General features: G+C 48.1%; 1 protein-coding gene across 2 annotated transcripts in view; it reads left to right on the forward strand.

Annotated features, from left to right (window-relative positions):
• The window catches only part of DDX10 (DEAD-box helicase 10), a 107693-nt gene that overhangs the window by 70731 nt on the left and 17941 nt on the right, over positions 1-19021 (forward strand). For both annotated transcript variants that reach the window (XM_078778596.1, XM_078778597.1), the window contains 2 exons: positions 526-650; positions 1066-1242. In XM_078778596.1, coding sequence (XP_078634722.1) covers positions 526-650; positions 1066-1242 — 302 coding nt within the window. The remainder of the gene's footprint in view (positions 1-525; positions 651-1065; positions 1243-19021) is intronic.

The following is a 19021-nucleotide window of genomic DNA, read 5'->3' on the forward strand; positions in this document are numbered from 1 at the left end:
AGTCTCTACTGTCTTTGAAACTGATCCACTCGACACAGCTCCTGGTCCTCTCTGTCCCAGGCGAGCCGGTCATGCCGCCTCCCTACCATCACCATCTTGTCGACCGTGTGTGTTGTGTGTCTTGTGTGTGTCTGTGTCTCGTCATCTTGCCCTGTGTCGTGTGTCTTGTTGTGTGTCATCTTGTGTGATCTGGAATGTTTTTCCATCTTCAGACAAAACCAGGTGTGTGTGTGTGTGTGTGTTTGTGTGTTGTGTGTGTGTGTGTGTGTGTGTGTGTGTGTGTGTGTGTGTGTGTGTGTGTGTGTGTGTGTGTGTGTGTGTGTGTGTGTGTTTTCATATCTGTGTATTTCCATCTCTCTGCATCCCCAACCCACCCCCACACCCCACCCCCCCTCCCCTCTCTCTCTTTCTCTCTCTCTCTCTCTCTCTCCCTCTGCATCTGTCGCATCCTCTCTCTTTCTGTCTCTCTACCTCTCTCTGTCGCATCTCTTCCTGTATCTCCCTCTCTGTCGCATCTCTCCACAGGTAAAGAGTATGATGTCGACAGAAGAATTCAAACGTTTTGTAACGCGCTTGCTGTAAAACAAAAGAATTGTAACCAGACACTGACAAGTTGGAAATCTTCACCTGTTCCAAGTTTGCACCAGGATGTAAGTGCGATTTTTGTATATAATTCCCATTTCTGCTTGACTTATTCCTCTTTATTGTTGCAGTTATGCCAATCATAACTCATTACCACGCCCTTCAAGTATAGAGACAGGAACTCAAACATTTCAAGCTGTTATAGTGAGGGTCTTCAAGTAATCTGCAGAGCAGTCTGAATCTTTATCCCTTAGTTTATTTCCAAAAATGAACCAATGATTGTTGCTTGGTTACATTATCAACTGAGGCACTTTTGCTGTTTTGACACTCGCAATTGAACAGTGTTGAAAATTTTGAGCAGGTTTTGGCCAGTGTTAAAACACATGTGGTGTAAGTGCAATTCTGTGTTTACACGTGTAAAAGAGATTGTGGTGACTGCGTCTGCATATTTTGATGATGTCACATCCTGTTTCTGCCTGCCAGGAGGAAGGGGAAGATGGCGAATTGTCACAGGAAGAGCCACATTCTGATGGCAAAGTCAGAGACTGGCATCTAGATGATGACAGCTCAGACGATAACGATTCGAATCTTTTTACTGTTAAACAGCTCGACGTGTTTGGGGCAAGGACGGCTGTTAATATGCAGCGCCAAGAAGAAGAGGTGAGTTTAAAATGTGCTTCTATTTCCTTTTCAGTTTGGTTTAGTATCCCTCCACCGTCGCCGGAGGCATTTTGTTTTTGGCTTGTCCGTCCGGCTGTCTGTCAGGGATCTGAAGATCTGAAGGGATCGAATTGAAACTTGGTACAAGTATGTATAATGATATAACTAATTAGATAATGAGGTCAGAGGTCTCTTTCGGTAAAACCTCTGTTACAGAGCTAACTTGTGAACCAATGATGGGATTTTGATCAAACTTGGTATATTACAATGGTAAGTGTATATTATAATGCAAAGATAAAGTGATTAGATTTCGGCATCGAAAGTTAAAGGCCAGAGGTAATGTGTCAGTTTAAAATGTGATACCTAAGAACCGCTTTTTTTTCTTCTTTTTTTTGTATACAAGGTCGAGGCTCGTGTAAGAGCTAACATTAATCACACAAAAAAAAAAACGGATACATACAACATATAATAAAGGGAGCGGGAGAAAAGTTGGGGAGAGAGAGGGAAGCACACAAGTACACCAGTAGAAAACAGGGACATCAGAAGATTTGTAGGAGGTGGAGGGCTTGGGGGAAGGAGGCACGGGAAGGGGTTGGGGGGTGGTGGGAGAGGTATAAAACACATGGACACTGCAAGGACTTCCAGAAAAGAAGTCTATTTCAAAAAAGTGGATCTGGGGTGAATTAACGGGGGTAGAAAAGGTCAAGGTTTTGGATGGGGGAAGATAAGAGATAGTGGTGAACAGCTGTTTTAAAGACATGGAGGGAGGAGTGGGATTGAAGGGAGTGTGGGAGTTTGTTCCATAGGTGGGAGAAAAGAGGAATGAAAGAGTGAAGGCGAGCAGAGAGCTTGATTTTGGCGTTTTCACCAAAAAAGGGTTGCTGGCAGATCTTGTGCGATCTGTGGGAATATTTGGGGGACAGAGCACAGACAGAGCTGGGGGAGCTAGGCCAGAGAGGAGTCGGTAGAACAGAAGGCGCAGAAAGACCACCAACCTGCTTGCGTTGAGTGAGTAAAAGACCCTCGGAGTTATTTCATCGCGGGAGATACCAATGATCCTGAAAGCTTTGGTTTCAACAGCATAAAGCCGAGCTAGGTGTGAGGCAGGAGCAACAGTCCAGAGGGGAGAGCAGTATTCCATTGAGCTGCGGATGAAAGCCTTGTAAGTGGTGAGCAGCTCAGTTGTGCCAAGGAAGGACTTCACACGACAGAGGATGCCCTGTCGGCGACTGGCTTTGGAGGCCAGCTTGGAAATGTGGTTTTCCCAGGAAAGATCATGGCAGATAGTGAGAGACCCAAAAGCTTGAGTGACAGAACTTATTGGCGAGGATTGTTGAGAAAGTAGATGGGAGGGTTGTCCAGTCGGTCTTTACGAAGAGACATAGTGAGAGTGTGAGTTTTGTCAGGATTGAAAGACATGTTCCACTGTGATTTTGTCCAGGTCTGCAGAGAGTGAGGAGGCTGCAGACTGCCAATCTGAGGGATGAGGAATGGAGCGGCAGAGAGAGGAGTCATCAGCAAAGAGATAGAGAGGATTTTCCAGAGAGTCGGAGAGATCATTGATGAAGACTCTCTTCCTCACTCGCCCTGCACTGCCCTCTCTCCACCTCACCCCCAGGAATACCTTTGGCTACGGCTTCCCCTTCGCTCCCACCTTTTGTTCATATGTGTGTTGTACCGTCCACCAAACAGTGATGACTCCATCTACATCTCGCTGTCTGAGAATATGGACCAACTTCTATCGACCCATCCCAACTCTCTCTTCCTCATATGTGGTGATTTCAACTGTCACCATGCCAGGTGGCTGGGTGTGGGTACCTCTCTCACCAGCCATGGCTCTTCAGCAAAGGACTTCTGTGACTCACTGGGACTGACACAATCTGTCAATTTCCCGACCCGGATTTCAGTCAACGGAGCATCTTCTCTTCTGGACTTGGTTATGATTAACTTCCCTGAAAATGTCTGCTGCTCTTCTTCTGCTCCAATCGGCTCTTCTGATCATGTGCTTGTTAAAGTGGACATCTCTCTGACCATTCTCAGAGAGCCTCCTCAGCGTCGACGAGTCTGGCATTTCACTCAGGCCAACTGGCACGGTCTTCAAGCAGCCATCAATCATCTGGACTGGTCTCCCATCTCTACCGCCTCTGACATCAACTCATCCTGGGAATTCTTCCAAAGTAAATTGCTCTCTCTCATGCACAGATTTATCCCATCTCGTCTTCAGTTGTCATACCCTTCCTCCCGTCCATTGGTACACGGAATCTTGTGGTGAGGCTATTGCCCAGAAACAACTTGCTTTCGTCTCCTGGAAAGCAAATCCAACGGAAGGAAATCTCTTTTCCTTTCACAAAGCCCGAAACAAGTGTGTGTCCACCCTCAGGAGAGCCAGGAAACAATATCTCTCCGTTCTCAGGACCAAACTCTCTTATCTGTCTCCCTCTTCCAAATCCTGGTGGCATCTGGTCAAATCTGTTTCTGGTGTTTGTTCCCCCTACATCCCCTCCCTCACCTCAAATGGCCACACGGCTGACGCCGCACGTGAAAAAGCTGAATGCCTCAACTCTGTGTTTGCCTCTAAATCTTGTGTCCCAAACCCATCCCTCTCTGTACCCACCGTACCCAGTCGTACCCAGCTGCTCCTGGACTCTGTGTTCTTTCCTCCTGACAAGGTGGAAAAGTTTCTGTCAACCCTCGACTCGGATTCTGCAACTGAACCTGACGGCATCAGCCCACGGGTCCTAAAATCCTGTTCTTCCGCTCTTTCACTCCCTCTCTCTGTTCTCTTCACCCTCTCTTTTGCTCAAGGTCATCTTCCATCTGCTTGGAAATCTGCCAACATCACCGCTTTGCACAAAAAGGTGCAAAAACAGATCCCAGCAACTACAGACCAATCAGCCTTCTCCTAATTATCAGCAAAGTCATGGAATCCATCATTGCTTCAGATATGAAATCTTTCCTCTTCTCCAATGGCTTGATCTCTGATCATCAATTTGGTTTCAGACCTGGACACTCTACTCTGGACATGCTGCTTCTGCTTTCATAACAATGGATGGAGGTCCTCAATGCCAAACAGGAAATTAGAGCAGTCTCCCTTGACATATCACGTGCCTTCGATACGGTCTGGCACCCCGCTCTGCTCACCAAACTCTCCTCTTTTGGTATCCATTGAAAACTCCACGCATGGCTGGCGGACTTCCTCTCTAGTCGTAGTCAACGTGTGGCCCTGAATGGGTTTCTCTCATCTCCTCTTTCTGTTCAGGCTGGAGTTCCCCAAGGCAGTGTTCTGGGCCCTGTGCTTTTTCTGGTCTTCATCAATGATCTCTCTGACTCTCTTGAAAATCCTCTCTATCTCTTTGCTGATGACTCTACTCTCTGTCTCTCCATTCTTCATCCCTCAGATCGGCAGTCTGCAGCCTCCTCACTCTCTGCAGACCTGGACAAAATCACAGACTGGGCAAACAAGTGGAACATGTCTTTCAATCCTGACAAATCTCACACTCTTACGATGTCTCTCCGAAAAGACCGACTGGACAACCCTCCCATCCACTTTCTGAATAATCCTCTCCAAGAAGTTCTGTCACTCAAGCTTTTGGGTCTCACTATCTGCCATGATCTTTCCTGGGAAAACCACATTTCAAATCTGGCCTCCAAAGCCAGTCGCCGACTGGGCATCCTCTGTCGTGCGAAGTCCTTCCTTGGCACACCTGAGCTCCTCACCACATACAAGGCTTTCATCCTTAGCTCAATGGAATACTGCTCTCCCCTCTGGGCTGGTGCTCCTGCCTCACACCTAGCTCGTCTTCACGTTGTTGAAACCAAAGCATTCAGAATCATTGGAATCTCCCGCGATGAAGCTAACTCCAAGGGCCTCTCACTCACTCACCGCAGGCAGGTTGGTGGTCTTTCCGTCTTCTACCGACACCTCTCTGGCCTTGCCCCCCCAGCTCTCTCTGGGCTCTGTCCCGCAAATATTCCTACAGGTCGCACAAGATCTGCCTGCAACCCTCTTATGGTTAAACTGCCAAAATCAAGACTCTCTGCTCACCTTCACTCCTTCATTCCTCTTTTCTCCCGCCTCTGGAACAAACTCCCTCACTCTCTTCAATCCCACTCCACCCTCCAGGTCTTTAAAACAGCTGTTCACCACCATCTCTTATCTTCCCCCATCCAAAACCTTAATCTTTTCTACCCCCGCTAATTTCACCCCAATTCCACTTTTTTGAAATACCAACTTCTGTCCTGGAAGTCCTTGGTGTCCTTGTGTTTTATACTTCTCCCTCTCCCTCCCCCCCCTTCCCACGCCTCCTCTCCCCAAGCCCTCTCCCTTCCACACATCTCCCTGCTCTCAAATGTTGTGTTTGTGTGCTTCCCCTTCTCTCCCCATCTTGTCTTCCGCTCCCTCTTTTTATATATTTTGTCTGGTTGATTTGTTTGTGAAATAAATGTTAGCTCTTTCAGGAGCCTCGATTCAGTATACAATAAAAAATAAATTAAAAAAAGGCCAGAAAAAGCACAGGGCCCAGAACACTGCCTTGGGGAACTCCAGCCTGAACAGGAAGGGGAGATGAGAGAAATCTATTCAGGGCCACACATTGACTACGACGAGAGAAGAAGTCCGCAAGCCATGCGTGGAGATTTCCATGGATACCATAGGAGGAGAGTTTGGTGAGCAAAGCTGGGTGCCAGACCGTATCGAAGGCACTAGATATGTCAAGGGAGACAGCTCTGATTTCCTGTTTGGCATTGAGGACCTCCCTCCATCCATTGTTGACACAGCAGAAGTAGCATGTCCAGAGTAGAATGACCTGGTCTGAATCCAAATTGATGATCCGAGATCAAGCCATTGGAGAAGAGGAAAGATTTGATGTCAGATGCAATGATGGATTCCATGACCTTGCTGATAATTGGGAGTAGGCTGATTGGTCTGTAGTTGCAAGGATCGGTTTTTGCACCTTTTTTTGTGTAAAGCGGTAATGTTTGCTGATTTCCAAGCAAATGGCAGATGATCTTGAGCAAACGAGAGGGTGAAATTAACAGAGAGAGGGTGAGATAGAGCAGCAGAGCAAGATTTTAGGACCCGTGGGCTAATGCCGTCTCGTCCAGTTGCAGAATCAGAGTCGAGGTTTGACCGAAACGTCTCCACCTTGTCAGGAGAGAAGGACACAGAGTCCAGGAGCAGCTGGGTTCGACTAGGAAAGGTGGGTACAGAGAGATACGGGTTCGGGACACAATATTTTGATGCAAACACAGAGTTGAGGCATTTAGTTTTTTCACCTGCGGAGTCAGCTTTGTAGCCATTTGAGGTAAGGGAGGGGATGGAGAGGGAACAAACACCAGAAACAGATTTGACCAGACACCACCAGGATTTGGAGGAGGGAGTCAGGTTTGAGAGTTCGGTCTTGAGAGTAGAGAGATATTGTTTCCTGGCTCTCCTGAGGGTAGACACACACTTGTTCCGAGCTTTGTGAAAGGAAATGAGATTGCATTCAGTTCGTTTAGCCTTCCAAGAGGAGAAGGCAAGTTGTTTCATGGCAACTGCCTCACCACAAGATTCAGAGTACCATGGACGGGAGGAAGGGTATGACAACTGAAGACGGGGTGGGATAAATCTGTGCATGAGAGAGAGCAATTTACTTTGAAAGAATTCCCAGGATGAGTTGATGTCAGAGGCGGTAGAGATGGGAGACCAGTCCAGATGATTGATGGCTGCTTGAAGACCGTGCCAGTTGGCCTGAGTGAAATGCCAGACTCATCGCCGCTGAGGAGGCTCTCTGAGAATGGCCAGAGAGATATCCACTTTGACAAGCACATGATCAGAAGAGCCGATTGGAGCAGAAGAAGAGCAGCAGACATTTGCAGGGAAGTTTGTCATTACCAAGTCTCGAAGAGAAGATGCTCGGTTGAATGAGATCAGGGTCGGGAAATTGACAGATTGTGTCAGTCCCAATGAGTCACAGAAGTCCTTTGCTGAGGTGCAATGGCTGGTGAGAGAGGTACCCACACCCAGACAGCTGGCATGATGACAGTTGAAGTTTCCACATATGAGGAAGAGAGAGTTGGGATGAGTGGATAGATGTTGGTCCATGTTGTCAGACAGGGAGATGTAAATGGAGTCATCACTGTTTGGAGGACGGTACAGGACACACATGAACAAAAGGTGGGAGCGGAGGGGAAGCCGTAGCCAGAGGTACTCCTGGGATGAGGTGGAGGGAGGGCAGTGCAGGGAGTGTGAGGGAGAGAGTATTTGATAAAGATAGCAACCCCACCCCCAGGATGAGGCTCAGGTCTATCATACTATATCATACAGCTTTAGGGATTTAAAACAAATTTGGTACAAGTATGTATGATGATGTGATAATGTGGGGGGAGGCACATCTGTCGACGTCGGGACGCCGTCGAGTGCCGTTCTCGTTAAATGTGTCAGGTGCTATTTATTTTAATTTTCTTTCAACAAGCACTTTTTAATTAAATATAAAACAAGGCTAGGTGGAATGGTGTGAGAGAGTTATTAAGGAAGGAGGGACATATTATCCTGAATGAGATGTGTTGAGGTCAAACTGACTGAGCAGGCTTTGGCGGGTATAGGAAAAAACCAAATGTTGATAAGAAACAAGACCAGAAGAGAACACAGGAAATGCCATACTTCCACACCTTAACCACTGAGGTACGATTATAATTATCCCACGGAACTGTGTATTCTCTTGATAAAGCGCTCCCCCACCTCAAATCCTTTAATTATGTGGTTCCCAATTGGCGGTCTGCTGTCATTTATCATAACCTTTACCGGTCCGTGGTGAGAAAAAGGTTAAGAAGCGCTAGTGTATAAGACTGCATCAATGGTGCTAAACTTCCAGAATTTTTTTCCCCAAACTTTCTTTGTCTTTAACGGCCACTATTATCCCCCCTTTTTGTGAGGTTGGCAGGGGGAAGCTTGGTCCGAGTCTTCACGAACTGCCTGGCCAGGCCTGACAATTGACTAATTAGGGTAGGAAATTGGCCATGGTGTAGACAATAGCTCGCTTACTCTTCCCAAAGGACGCCAATGAATGCTGGCAGACGCGACGCCCGTTTAACGCCCATCCGATGGACGACACACACATTGATGAATCACCTTGACTGTGAAATACCAGACGGATAGTTCATGGCTGGGTTGGGATTCAAACCCAGGACAAGACACTAGACAGCTAAGAGGTGAGTGTGCGTACCTCAAGTTCATCCTGTTTTTATGGTGTAGCCCATCGGACAAAGCCGTCTCGAACACTGTTTGTCCGTCCGTAAGTATGTATGTCCCCTCAAACGTATACCAATCAGAGCTGAGAATCTGGTCTCCTTACAGGGTGATGTGATTACGTCTGATGTTATTACGGCGGCTGACTCTCCACACACTGCCATTTTGATTTATATGCCGTTCATGCTGAACATATCGGCGAATCTGTCATATGTCACAATCGCCATGCTCTACATTTACGTTTTTCATTCCCTGTGAAACACAAACAAACTGATTGTTCAAATGATCATCAAATTTCGAAAGCATCGGCATTTCATCTCTTCCAACAAAACGGTACGTATAGGCCTTAGGCTTCATGCCTCACCTTCGGACCGCTTCAGACAAATTAAGCCCAGGTTTCTTAATACAGTAGTGTATCGTTTCAGTAGTATCGTTTTCGTAATAATAATAATATAGTAAATATAACCATAACAATTTAATCCCAATGCCATGAATACAAAGTTAATGGATTGAAGCGGTGTATGGTTCATGAATCGTGATGAGCGGTGTTCGACACTAATATTAATAACCGCAGTATTAACGGTGAATAAAGTAAGGAATTGGCCTCGGTTTTTTAATGGTAATATCATTTTCGAAATAATGATAACGTAACGTTAATATTGTAGTGAATATTATAATACTAATCTTAACACCCTTCATAGTGACTTCAAACTTACTGGAAGATAAAACATATCATATTCTACATATTACTGGAAATCTTTACTGGAATTACTGGAATTACTGGAAACGTATTACTATTAAAGTCGCGGCAGGTTTTGTGTCTGTTACGTCATTACGTTTATGATGTCATTATGATGGCTAACAACACTGACCGACATTTTAATTTACTGGAACACCCGCTCACTACGGGAGCTGCAGGAAGGGTCATTCCTCTTTGGGGTATGTACAGTGCATTCAGAAAGTATTCAGACCCCTTCACTTTTTTCACATTTTGTTATGTTGCAGTCTTGTGCTGAAATCGTTTAAATTCATTTTTTCCCTCATCAATCTACACTCAATACCCCATAATGACAAAGAGAAAACAGGATTTTAGAAAGTTTTGCAAATTTATTAAAAAGAAAAAACTGAAATATCACATTGACATAAGTATTCAGACCCTTTGCTATGACACTTGAAATTTAGCTCAGGTGCCTCTCATTTCTCATGATCATCTTTGAGATGTTTCTACACCTTGATTGGAGTCCACCTGTGGTCAATTCAATTAATTGGACATGATTTAGAAAGGCACACACCTGTCTATATAAGGTCTCACAGCTGACGATGCATATCAGAGCAAAAACCAAGCCATGAGGTCGAAGGAATTGCCTGCAGAGCTCAGAGACAGGATTGTGTCGAGGCACAGATCTGGGGAAGCCTACAAAAAAATTTCTGCTGCATTGAAGGTTCCCAAGAGCACAGTGGCCTCCATAATTCTTAAATGGAAAAAGCTTGGAACAACCAGGACTCTTCCTGGAGCTGGCCGCCCAGCCAAACTGAGCAATCGGGGGAGAAGGGCCTTGGTAAGAGAGGTGAGCAAGAACCCGATGGTCACTCTGGATGAGCTCCAGAGATCCTGTGTGGAGATGGGAGAAACCTCCAGAAGGACAACCATCACTGCAACACTCCACCGATCTGGGCTTTATGGCAGAGTGGCTAGACGGAAGCCAAACGGTTCAATCTTTGTGTCATCAGACCACAGAATGTTATTTCTCACAGTCTGAGAGTCCTTTAGGTGCTTTTTTGCAAACTCCAAGCAGGCTTTCATGTGTCTATCACTGAGGAGAGGCTTTGCCTTTCACCGGCTACGCCGTTGTTCGACTATCGGTCTTGTTTTGGACATGTGACTACTAATTGTTGTGTGACACCTGCCTGGCAAGTCCGATTTGGGCATAGGTGGTATCAAAATGTGCGCAAGACCCAAGAGAAAAAAGTCATGAGAGGAGAATTCGAAATCCACAGCGGTTGCAAAAAAATTGCGAAAATCGTTGAGGGCCTTCCAGAGGCTACCCCCACCCCTTCCCCTGACCCCCAGTGCAGTTAGGTTTAAATAAACCAAACACCATTTTGCTGGGCCCGCACAATAATTAACCATACACTGGAATACCTCAAACACATGGCAAAATGTCAATAACAACTCGCAACCAACCAAAACTACACAGTTTGCAAAATTAATCGGAGAAAACGTTGAGAAAATGAGAAAGAAAAAAAATTCAATGAGAAAAGAAAAACGCAACATAAACTAGAACGGGCACTCGGTAGAGCGCATACCTTCGCCGCAGCTACTTTTGTTGCCAAAATAAAAGACTACAAGATCTGTGTAGCAAAGCATTTTGGCATTAGTTTCATACAAATTGGACACAAATTGACCGCGCTATGGTAAAAAGACGATTTTGACCTTTTCATGACCTTGACCTTGACCTTTGACCCGATCGATTCCAAAATCTAATCAAATGGTTCCCGGATAATAACCTATCATCCCACCAAATTTCATGCGAATCGGTTGAATACTTTTTGAGTTATGCGAATAACATACACACACACACACACAGACATACAAATAAATACACAGCGATCAAAACATAACCTTCCGCTTTTGCGAAGGTAAATATAATGTAAATAAAATTCACAACATCAATAACCCTTTGCCTGCTCATTCATTCCCCTGCTTAAGGCAGCGTTCGTTCGCTTGTTGCCCTGCTTAGGGCACCCTAGTTGTTGTCCTGTTCGTTCATTCCCCCACTTGTCGTCCCGTTCGTTCATTCCCCCGCTTGTCGTCCCGTTTGTTCATTCCCCCGCTTGTCGTCCCGTTCGTTCATTCCCCCGCTTGTCGTCCCGTTTGTTCATTCCCCCGCTTGTCGTCCCGTTCGTTCATTCCCCCGCTTGTCGTCCCGTTCGTTCATTGCCCCGCTTGTCGTCCCGTTCGTTCATTCCCCCGCTTGTCGTCCCGTTCGTTCATTCCCCCGCTTGTCGTCCCGTTCGTTCATTGCCCCGCTTGTCGTCCCGTTCGTTCATTCCCCCGCTTGTCGTCCCGTTTGTTCATTCCCCCGCTTGTCGTCCCGTTCGTTCATTCCCCCGCTTGTCGTCCCGTTCGTTCATTGCCCCGCTTGTCCCGTTCGTTCATTTCCCGGGCTTGTCGTCCCGTTCGTTCATTCCCCCGCTTGTCGTCCCGTTTGTTCATTCCCCCGCTTGTCGTCCCGTTCGTTCATTCACCCGCTTGTCGTCCCGTTCGTTCATTGCCCCTCTTGTCGTCCCGTCCGTTCATTCCCCGCTTGGCGCCTGATATTTCATTCACCTTATCTTCCCATTGTCCCCTGTTGGTGTGAATCCTTTTTCCGGTCACCCTGTTCTTTCATGAACATCGATTTTTGTACAAAAGAAGAAGAAGAAAAAGGTCATTTTGTTTACGGTTCCCTATTTTGTATACTATATATACATTATTTTCAAAGAAATATTTTAAGAAATATTTTATTTGTGACACTCACGCAGAGCCAGGGCAAATGTCAGGATTTTGAAAAGAAAAGTGAATGTTGTCTGTTTCATATGAAAAGTTGTCAAATGACGTTTTTAACAACTTTGTAATTCAGACTTTGTCACTCAGAGAAATTCTGCCAAGCACCACGGAGTTTTAACCCTTTTTGTCTGGGAGTGAGTCACAATGGCACGCACGCACGTACGTACATAGGCACGTACATGCACACACGTACCCGCCCTCTCTCGCACTCACTCCCACTCACACGCCAACGTTTTTCAGACACGTCGATGCCTTCATGAATCTTCCCTCTGAGGAATATATGCGGTTCAAAGATGTCACATACCAACATGTTTAATTACTTTATTGCCTGGAGCGTCCAAACCTGTTTAACATTTCCATCTGAGCTGATGGATCTTGATGGTCGGAACCCAGGTAAAGATCCTATAACCTAGATGTGCTTGTCCATTGTGCATGACTGTCCTAATTTATGTTAAAGTACACCGATGTCTGCAGATGTTTGTCTAGTATGCGAATTATTTATGTACAAGCTCCTCCATGTCCCTGAGATTATTATTTTTGTATACCAAGTCAAGGCTCGGGGAAAAGCAAGCACACTGAACATATCAGGTAGCAACATAACAAAAGGAACAGTAGAGAGAGAAGGGAAAATGGCAACAGCAGGGCCGAGGGAGAAAAATATACAGACACCGACAAGACAACAAGGGATGTGGGTAAAGATGATGGGCAGGAGAGAATGCAGGGGTGGACAAGATGGATACGGAAGCAAAATTTGGGGGGTGGAGAGAGAGAGGGAGTAATGGGGGTATGAGGTAGAAAAGATGATGGCCGTGGATGGGGGATGATCCAAGATGATGGTGAACAACTGTCTTGAAGACCTGGAGGGAAGAGTGAGATTGAAGAGGATGTGGAAGATGATTGCACAGGTGGGGGGGGGGGGGGGAAAGGGGATGAAATGAGTGGTGAGCAGTGATCCTGGATTTAGAATGGGGTTAGTGGACACTCTGCTGAAAGAGTTAGGGGCATCCTGTGGGTGGAAGGATTCTATTAAACAGATGATGTCTGGTTTATCGGCAGCAACCTGGATTGAGATTTGAACGGGGGGCCCGGATGTTTGATGTACACACAGGGACAGTTGAGTTATTGGTGGGGTAAAGGAATGTGGAAAGGAACAAGGAGAGGGAACATGGCAGGGGGAAGCTGGAAGGGTGTTGGTCTGGAGTGAAGGTCGAAGGGTGTTGGTCTGGGGTGAAGCTCAAAGGGTGTTGTTCTGGGGTGAAACTGGAAGGGTGTTGGGCTGGGGTGAAGCTGGAAAGGTGTTGGGCTGGGGTGAAGCTGGAAGGGTGTTGGTCTGGGGTGAAGCGAGAAGGGTGTTGGTCTGGGGCGAAGCTGGAAGGGTGTTGGTCTGGGGTGAAGTCGGAAGGGTGTTGGTCTGGGGTGAAGTAGGAAGGGTGTTGGTCTGGGATGAAGTAGGAAGGGTGCGGGGCTGGGATGAAGTAGGAAGGGTGCGGGGCTGGGATGAAGTAGGAAGGGTGCGGGGCTGGGATGAAGTAGGAAGGGTGCGGGGCTGGGATGAAGTAGGAAGGGTGCGGGGCTGGGATGAAGTAGGAAGGGTGTTGGGCTGCGATGAAGTAGGAAGGGTGCGGGGCTGGGATGAAGTAGGAAGGGTGCGGGGCTGGGATGAAGTAGGAAGGGTGCGGGGCTGGGATGAAGTAGGAAGGGTGCTAGGCTGCAGTGAAGCTGGTCGGGTGTGGGGCTGGGATGAAGTAGGAAGGGTGTTGGGCTGGGGTGAAGCTGGAAGGGTGCGGGGCTGGGATGAAGTAGGAAGGGTGTTGGGCTGGGGTGAAGCTGGAAGGGTGCGGGGCTGGGATGAAGTCGGAAGGGTGCTAGGCCAGGGTGAAGCTGGTCGGGTGCTGGGCCGCGGTGAAGCTGGTCGGGTGCGGGGCTGGGATGAAGTAGGAAGGGTGTTGGGCTGGGGTGAAGCTGGAAGGGTGTGGGGCTGGGATGAAGTCGGAAGGGTGCTGGGCCAGGGTGAAGCTGGTCGGGTGCGGGGCTGGGATGAAGTAGGAAGGGTGTTGGGCTGGGGTGAAGCTGGAAGGGTGCGGGGCTGGGATGAAGTCGGAAGGGTGCTGGGCCAGGGTGAAGCTGGTCGGGTGCTGGGCTGGGATGAAGTAGGAAGGGTGTTGGGCTGGGGTGAAGCTGGAAGGGTGCGGGGCTGGGATGAAGTCGGAAGGGTGCTGGGCCAGGGTGAAGCTGGTCGGGTGCTGGGCTGCGGTGAAGCTGGTCGGGTGCGGGGCTGGGATGAAGTAGGAAGGGTGCTGGGCCAGGGTGAAGCTGGTCGGGTGCGGGGCTGGGATGAAGTAGGAAGGGTGTTGGGCTGGGGTGAAGCTGGTCGGGTGCGGGGCTGGGATGAAGTCGGAAGGGTGCTGGGCCAGGGTGAAGCTGGTCGGGTGCTGGGCCACGGTGAAGCTGGTCGGGTGCGGGGCTGGGATGAAGTAGGAAGGGTGCTGGGCCAGGGTGAAGCTGGTCGGGTGTGGGGCTGGGATGAAGTAGGAAGGGTGTTGGGCTGGGGTGAAGCTGGAAGGGTGCGGGGCTGGGATGAAGTCGGAAGGGTGCTGGGCCAGGGTGAAGCTGGTCGGGTGCGGGGCTGGGATGAAGTAGGAAGGGTGTTGGGCTGGGGTGAAGCTGGTCGGGTGCGGGGCTGGGATGAAGTCGGAAGGGTGCTGGGCCAGGGTGAAGCTGGTCGGGTGCTGGGCTGCGGTGAAGCTGGTCGGGTGCGGGGCTGGGATGAAGTAGGAAGGGTGTTGGGCTGGCGTGAAGCTGGTCGGGTGCGGGGCTGGGATGAAGTCGGAAGGGTGCTGGGCCAGGGTGAAGCTGGTCGGGTGCTGGGCTGCGGTGAAGCTGGTTGGGTGCGGGGCTGGGATGAAGTAGGAAGGGTGCTGGGCCAGGGTGAAGCTGGTCAGGTGCGGGGCTGGGATGAAGTAGGAAGGGTGTTGGGCTGGGGTGAAGCTGGTCGGCTGTGAAGCTGGGGTGTTCGAGGAGGAGGCAGGTTGGTTGAGGGGTAGGAGGAGTGGGTAGAGGAGGGTGCTTACATGGATGGGTTTGAGACCATGAATGGATGTATCCATGTTTTAAAAATAAATCATTTGCTGATTTCCAAATGTTCACATGGGTGGAATGATATACAGACAAACTTAGACAAGAGTCCACCTGGTTTATAGTTCCTGTGTAGTTTTCATGTTTCGTTGCCCATTGACTATTAAACTATCTTTGCGTTTTGTTTTGTTGACAAGCTTGGCAATCTTTCCCTTTTTTAATCTAACTGTGAGGAGCAGGTGGCCATGGCCCTTACCCAAACCCCAAGCCTTTAACATTAACCTTTGGCATACATTGCTCTCGGTAAGACAGCCGGCTTAACCCTAGGTAGGTGTGCCCCTGCATATATCCATCCATCCGTACAGAATGGGTATACTCAGTGGTATACCTATCTCGGGTTAATGCTCTCTTGCTTTCCTTTCTTCCATTCCTCAATGCCTTCGTATGTGATGGTGTTGTCCTTCAATCCTTGATTTGATCCACCATGGTCCTTTTTTTTTTTTTTTTATTTTTTTTTTTTTGTATACAAGATCGAGGCTCGTGAAAGAGCGAACATTAATCACACAGAAAGACAGACACATAAAACAAATAACATCGGGAGCGGAAGACAAGATGGGGAGAGAGGGGGAAGGACACAAACACAACATTTGAGAGCAGGGACCGAGAGACATGGAGACATCGAGAGATCTGTGGGAGGGAGAGGGCTTTGGGGGGGAGGCATGTGAAGGGGGGGAGGCATGTGAAGGGGGGGGGGGGGGGGTGGGAGAGGTATAAACATATGGACACTGCCAGGATTTCCAGGAAATAAGTTGGAATTTCAAACAAGGTGGATCTGGGGTGAATTAGTGGGGGTAGAAAAGATCAAGGTTATGGATGGGGGAAGATAAGAGATGGTGGTGAACAGCTGTTTTAAAGACCTGGAGGGAGGAGAGGGATTGAAGGGAGTGTGGGAGTTTGTTCCACAGGCGGGAGAAAAGAGGAATGAAAGAGTGAAGGTGAGCAGAGAGCCGAGATTTCGGCAGTTTAACCATCAGAGGGTTGCTGGCAGATCTTGTGCGACCTGTAGGAATATTTGGGGGACAGAGCACAGAGAGAGCTGGGGGAGCAAGGCCGGAGAGGAGTCGGTAGAAGACAGAAAGACCACCTACCTGCCTGCGGTGAGTGAGTGAAAGGCCCTCAGAGATAGCTTCATCGCGGGAGATTCCAATGATTTTGAAAGCTTTGGATTCAACAGCGTGAAGCCGAGCCAGGTGTGAGGCAGGAGCACCAGCCCATAGGGGAGAACAGTATTCCATTGAGCTGCGGATGAAAGCCTTGTAAGTGGTGAGGAGCTCAGGTGTGCCGAGGAAGGACTTCGCACGACGGAGGATGCCCAGTCGGCGACTGGCTTTGGAGGCCAGCTTGGAAATGTGGTTTTCCCAAGAAAGATCATGGCAGATAGTGAGACCCAAAAGCTTGAGTGACAGAACTTCTTGGAGAGGATTGTTGAGAAAGTAGATGGGAGGGTTGTCCAGTCGATCTTTTCGGAGAGACATAGTAAGAGAGTGAGATTTGGCAGGATTGAAAGACATGTTCCACTTGTTTGACCAGTCTGTGATTTTGTCCAGGTCTTCAGAGAGTGAGGAGGCTGCAGACTGCCGATCTGAGGGAAGAGGAATGGAGCGGCAGAGAGTGGAGTCATCAGCAAAGAGATAGAGAGGATTTTCCAGAGAGTCAGAGAGATCATTGATAAAGACCAGAAAAAGCACAGGGCCCAGCACACTTCCTTGGGGAACTCCAGCCTGAACAGGAAGGGGAGATGAGAGAAATCCATTCAGGGCCACACGTTGACTGGTGACACATCGTCGAAGATGATGAAATAATTAATGGCTGCCAATCATGCTCCCAACACATTATATTTAAAGTTCAATTGTGGTCTCAACTCGAAGGTTTCCCGCAGGCGTCTTCCAACGTGACCAACAACCCGTACTTTCTGTAATGTGTCCCAAGCTTCCCAAGCTACGCCTATGCCGCAGGTGCCTCGGTCACCTTGTACGTTCGGATACCTGCTTCCAACGCACATTCACCTTTACCCACACTCGGATTTGCGTTAAATGATTGACGGGTCTCTGCTTTTTCTGAAGCCTTTGTTCTGGTTCCATTGTCCGTGAAATATGAGCGATGTGTTTCGTACAAAGACCACCTGGACGTGTTTTTATTTATTTATTCACCAGGTAGCAACACTTTGGTTTGGACATTTGGGCGGAAGAGCTTCCGAGAAATGATTGAGATGAACTTTTTTCTTGACTTGTGATTGCATTGAGAAACAAGACAATGTATTTAATTGATGTGGAGCCTCTCTGGGACACATAGGGGGTTGTTGAGATATACCAGAGGTATGCACACTGACACCTTTGGGTTATTTCACCTGTGGGTTGGAGACCGCCGTGGGCATTGCAATGCACCTTGGATCACGGGCCAGACAAACCGTCTCAAAATGTGTCCAAGGCCGCCCGGGTGCACTATTCGAGCCTGTGGCCTTGCAGGACACATCATGGGTTCGACCAGACGACTCAACATCGAAGGCCGTCCAACTGCACTAGTCGAACCCTTGCTCTGTTATGCTGCAATGCCTGATATAAATGCTGCATTTGTCATCTCAAAACTTCCAAGTTGCTGTATTCAGATGCTGCACAGAATCTGCACATGCTGCACATGCTGCACTCGCTATGGTTAAATTGCACCACTTTGTTCCGACTCTATTGTCGATCAGGGCTGACCAGATGGCCTAGAGGTATGCACACTCACCTCCAAGCCGTCTATCCTGGGTTTGAATCCAGACCCACCTGTAAACTGTCATCCTGGTGTTTCACAGGTAAAGTGATTCATCAACGTGTGTGCCATCCCTCGGATGGATGTTTAATTAACCAGCGTCCCGTCTCCCAGTATCCGTTGGTGGACATTAAAGATCCCACGGTGTCCTTCGTGAAGAGTTGAGCTATCACCGAAACCATAAACAAATTACAAATTCCTGCCTAACCAGCAGAGGGCACTGTATCAGAGGCCCAGCCGCGCCCTCAGCCAATGATGCTAAACCCCCCAGTCTCGTGCTGAATACGAACGAAGAGAGAAATAATTCGAGAACAAAAACTCGCAAAGTGTCAGGAGGGTTTATTGTTGGATCAGAGAATGAAGGATCTATATTAAAGTAGACCTGCATGTGCGTGCACACACACACACACACACACACACACACACACACACACACACACACACACACACACACACACGGACACACACACACACGGACGGACACACACACGGACACGGACGGACACACACACGGACACACGGACACACATACACACACGTACACACATACACATACACACACACACACATACACACACACACGGACTCACATGTACACACACATACACACACATCCACACACACACATCCACACACACACATCCACACACACACATACACACACACACACATCCACACACACACATACACACACACATACACACACACACGGACACACACATGGACACATGTACAGTGTACACACATACACACACACATACACACACACACACACACACACACACACACACACACACACACACACACACTACCGGTCAAAAGATTTAGACCACCTCAATTTTTCCAGTTTTTATTGACATTTACGCAGTTTAATGTCCAGTGAATAACCTCAAATGGTAGAAAGGTAAGTAGTAAACTGCTCGAGGTTAAAAAAAAAGTTTAGGTTAGCAAAAACGGAAAATAATGTAAATTGCAGTTATATTGTAAAAAAAGGCCTTCTTCAGGGAACAAGTAATGGGTTGACAACTTACAGTTGTTCTGCAGCAATGTAAGTAAATTAAGCCTTGAAAGTTGATGCAAACAATTCCTACAGGTGTCCCAACCTCTGCTGATTA

Source organism: Myxine glutinosa, chromosome 5, assembly GCF_964187855.1.
Source record: "Myxine glutinosa chromosome 5, kmMyxGlut1.1, whole genome shotgun sequence".
Taxonomy (NCBI): domain Eukaryota; kingdom Metazoa; phylum Chordata; class Myxini; order Myxiniformes; family Myxinidae; genus Myxine; species Myxine glutinosa.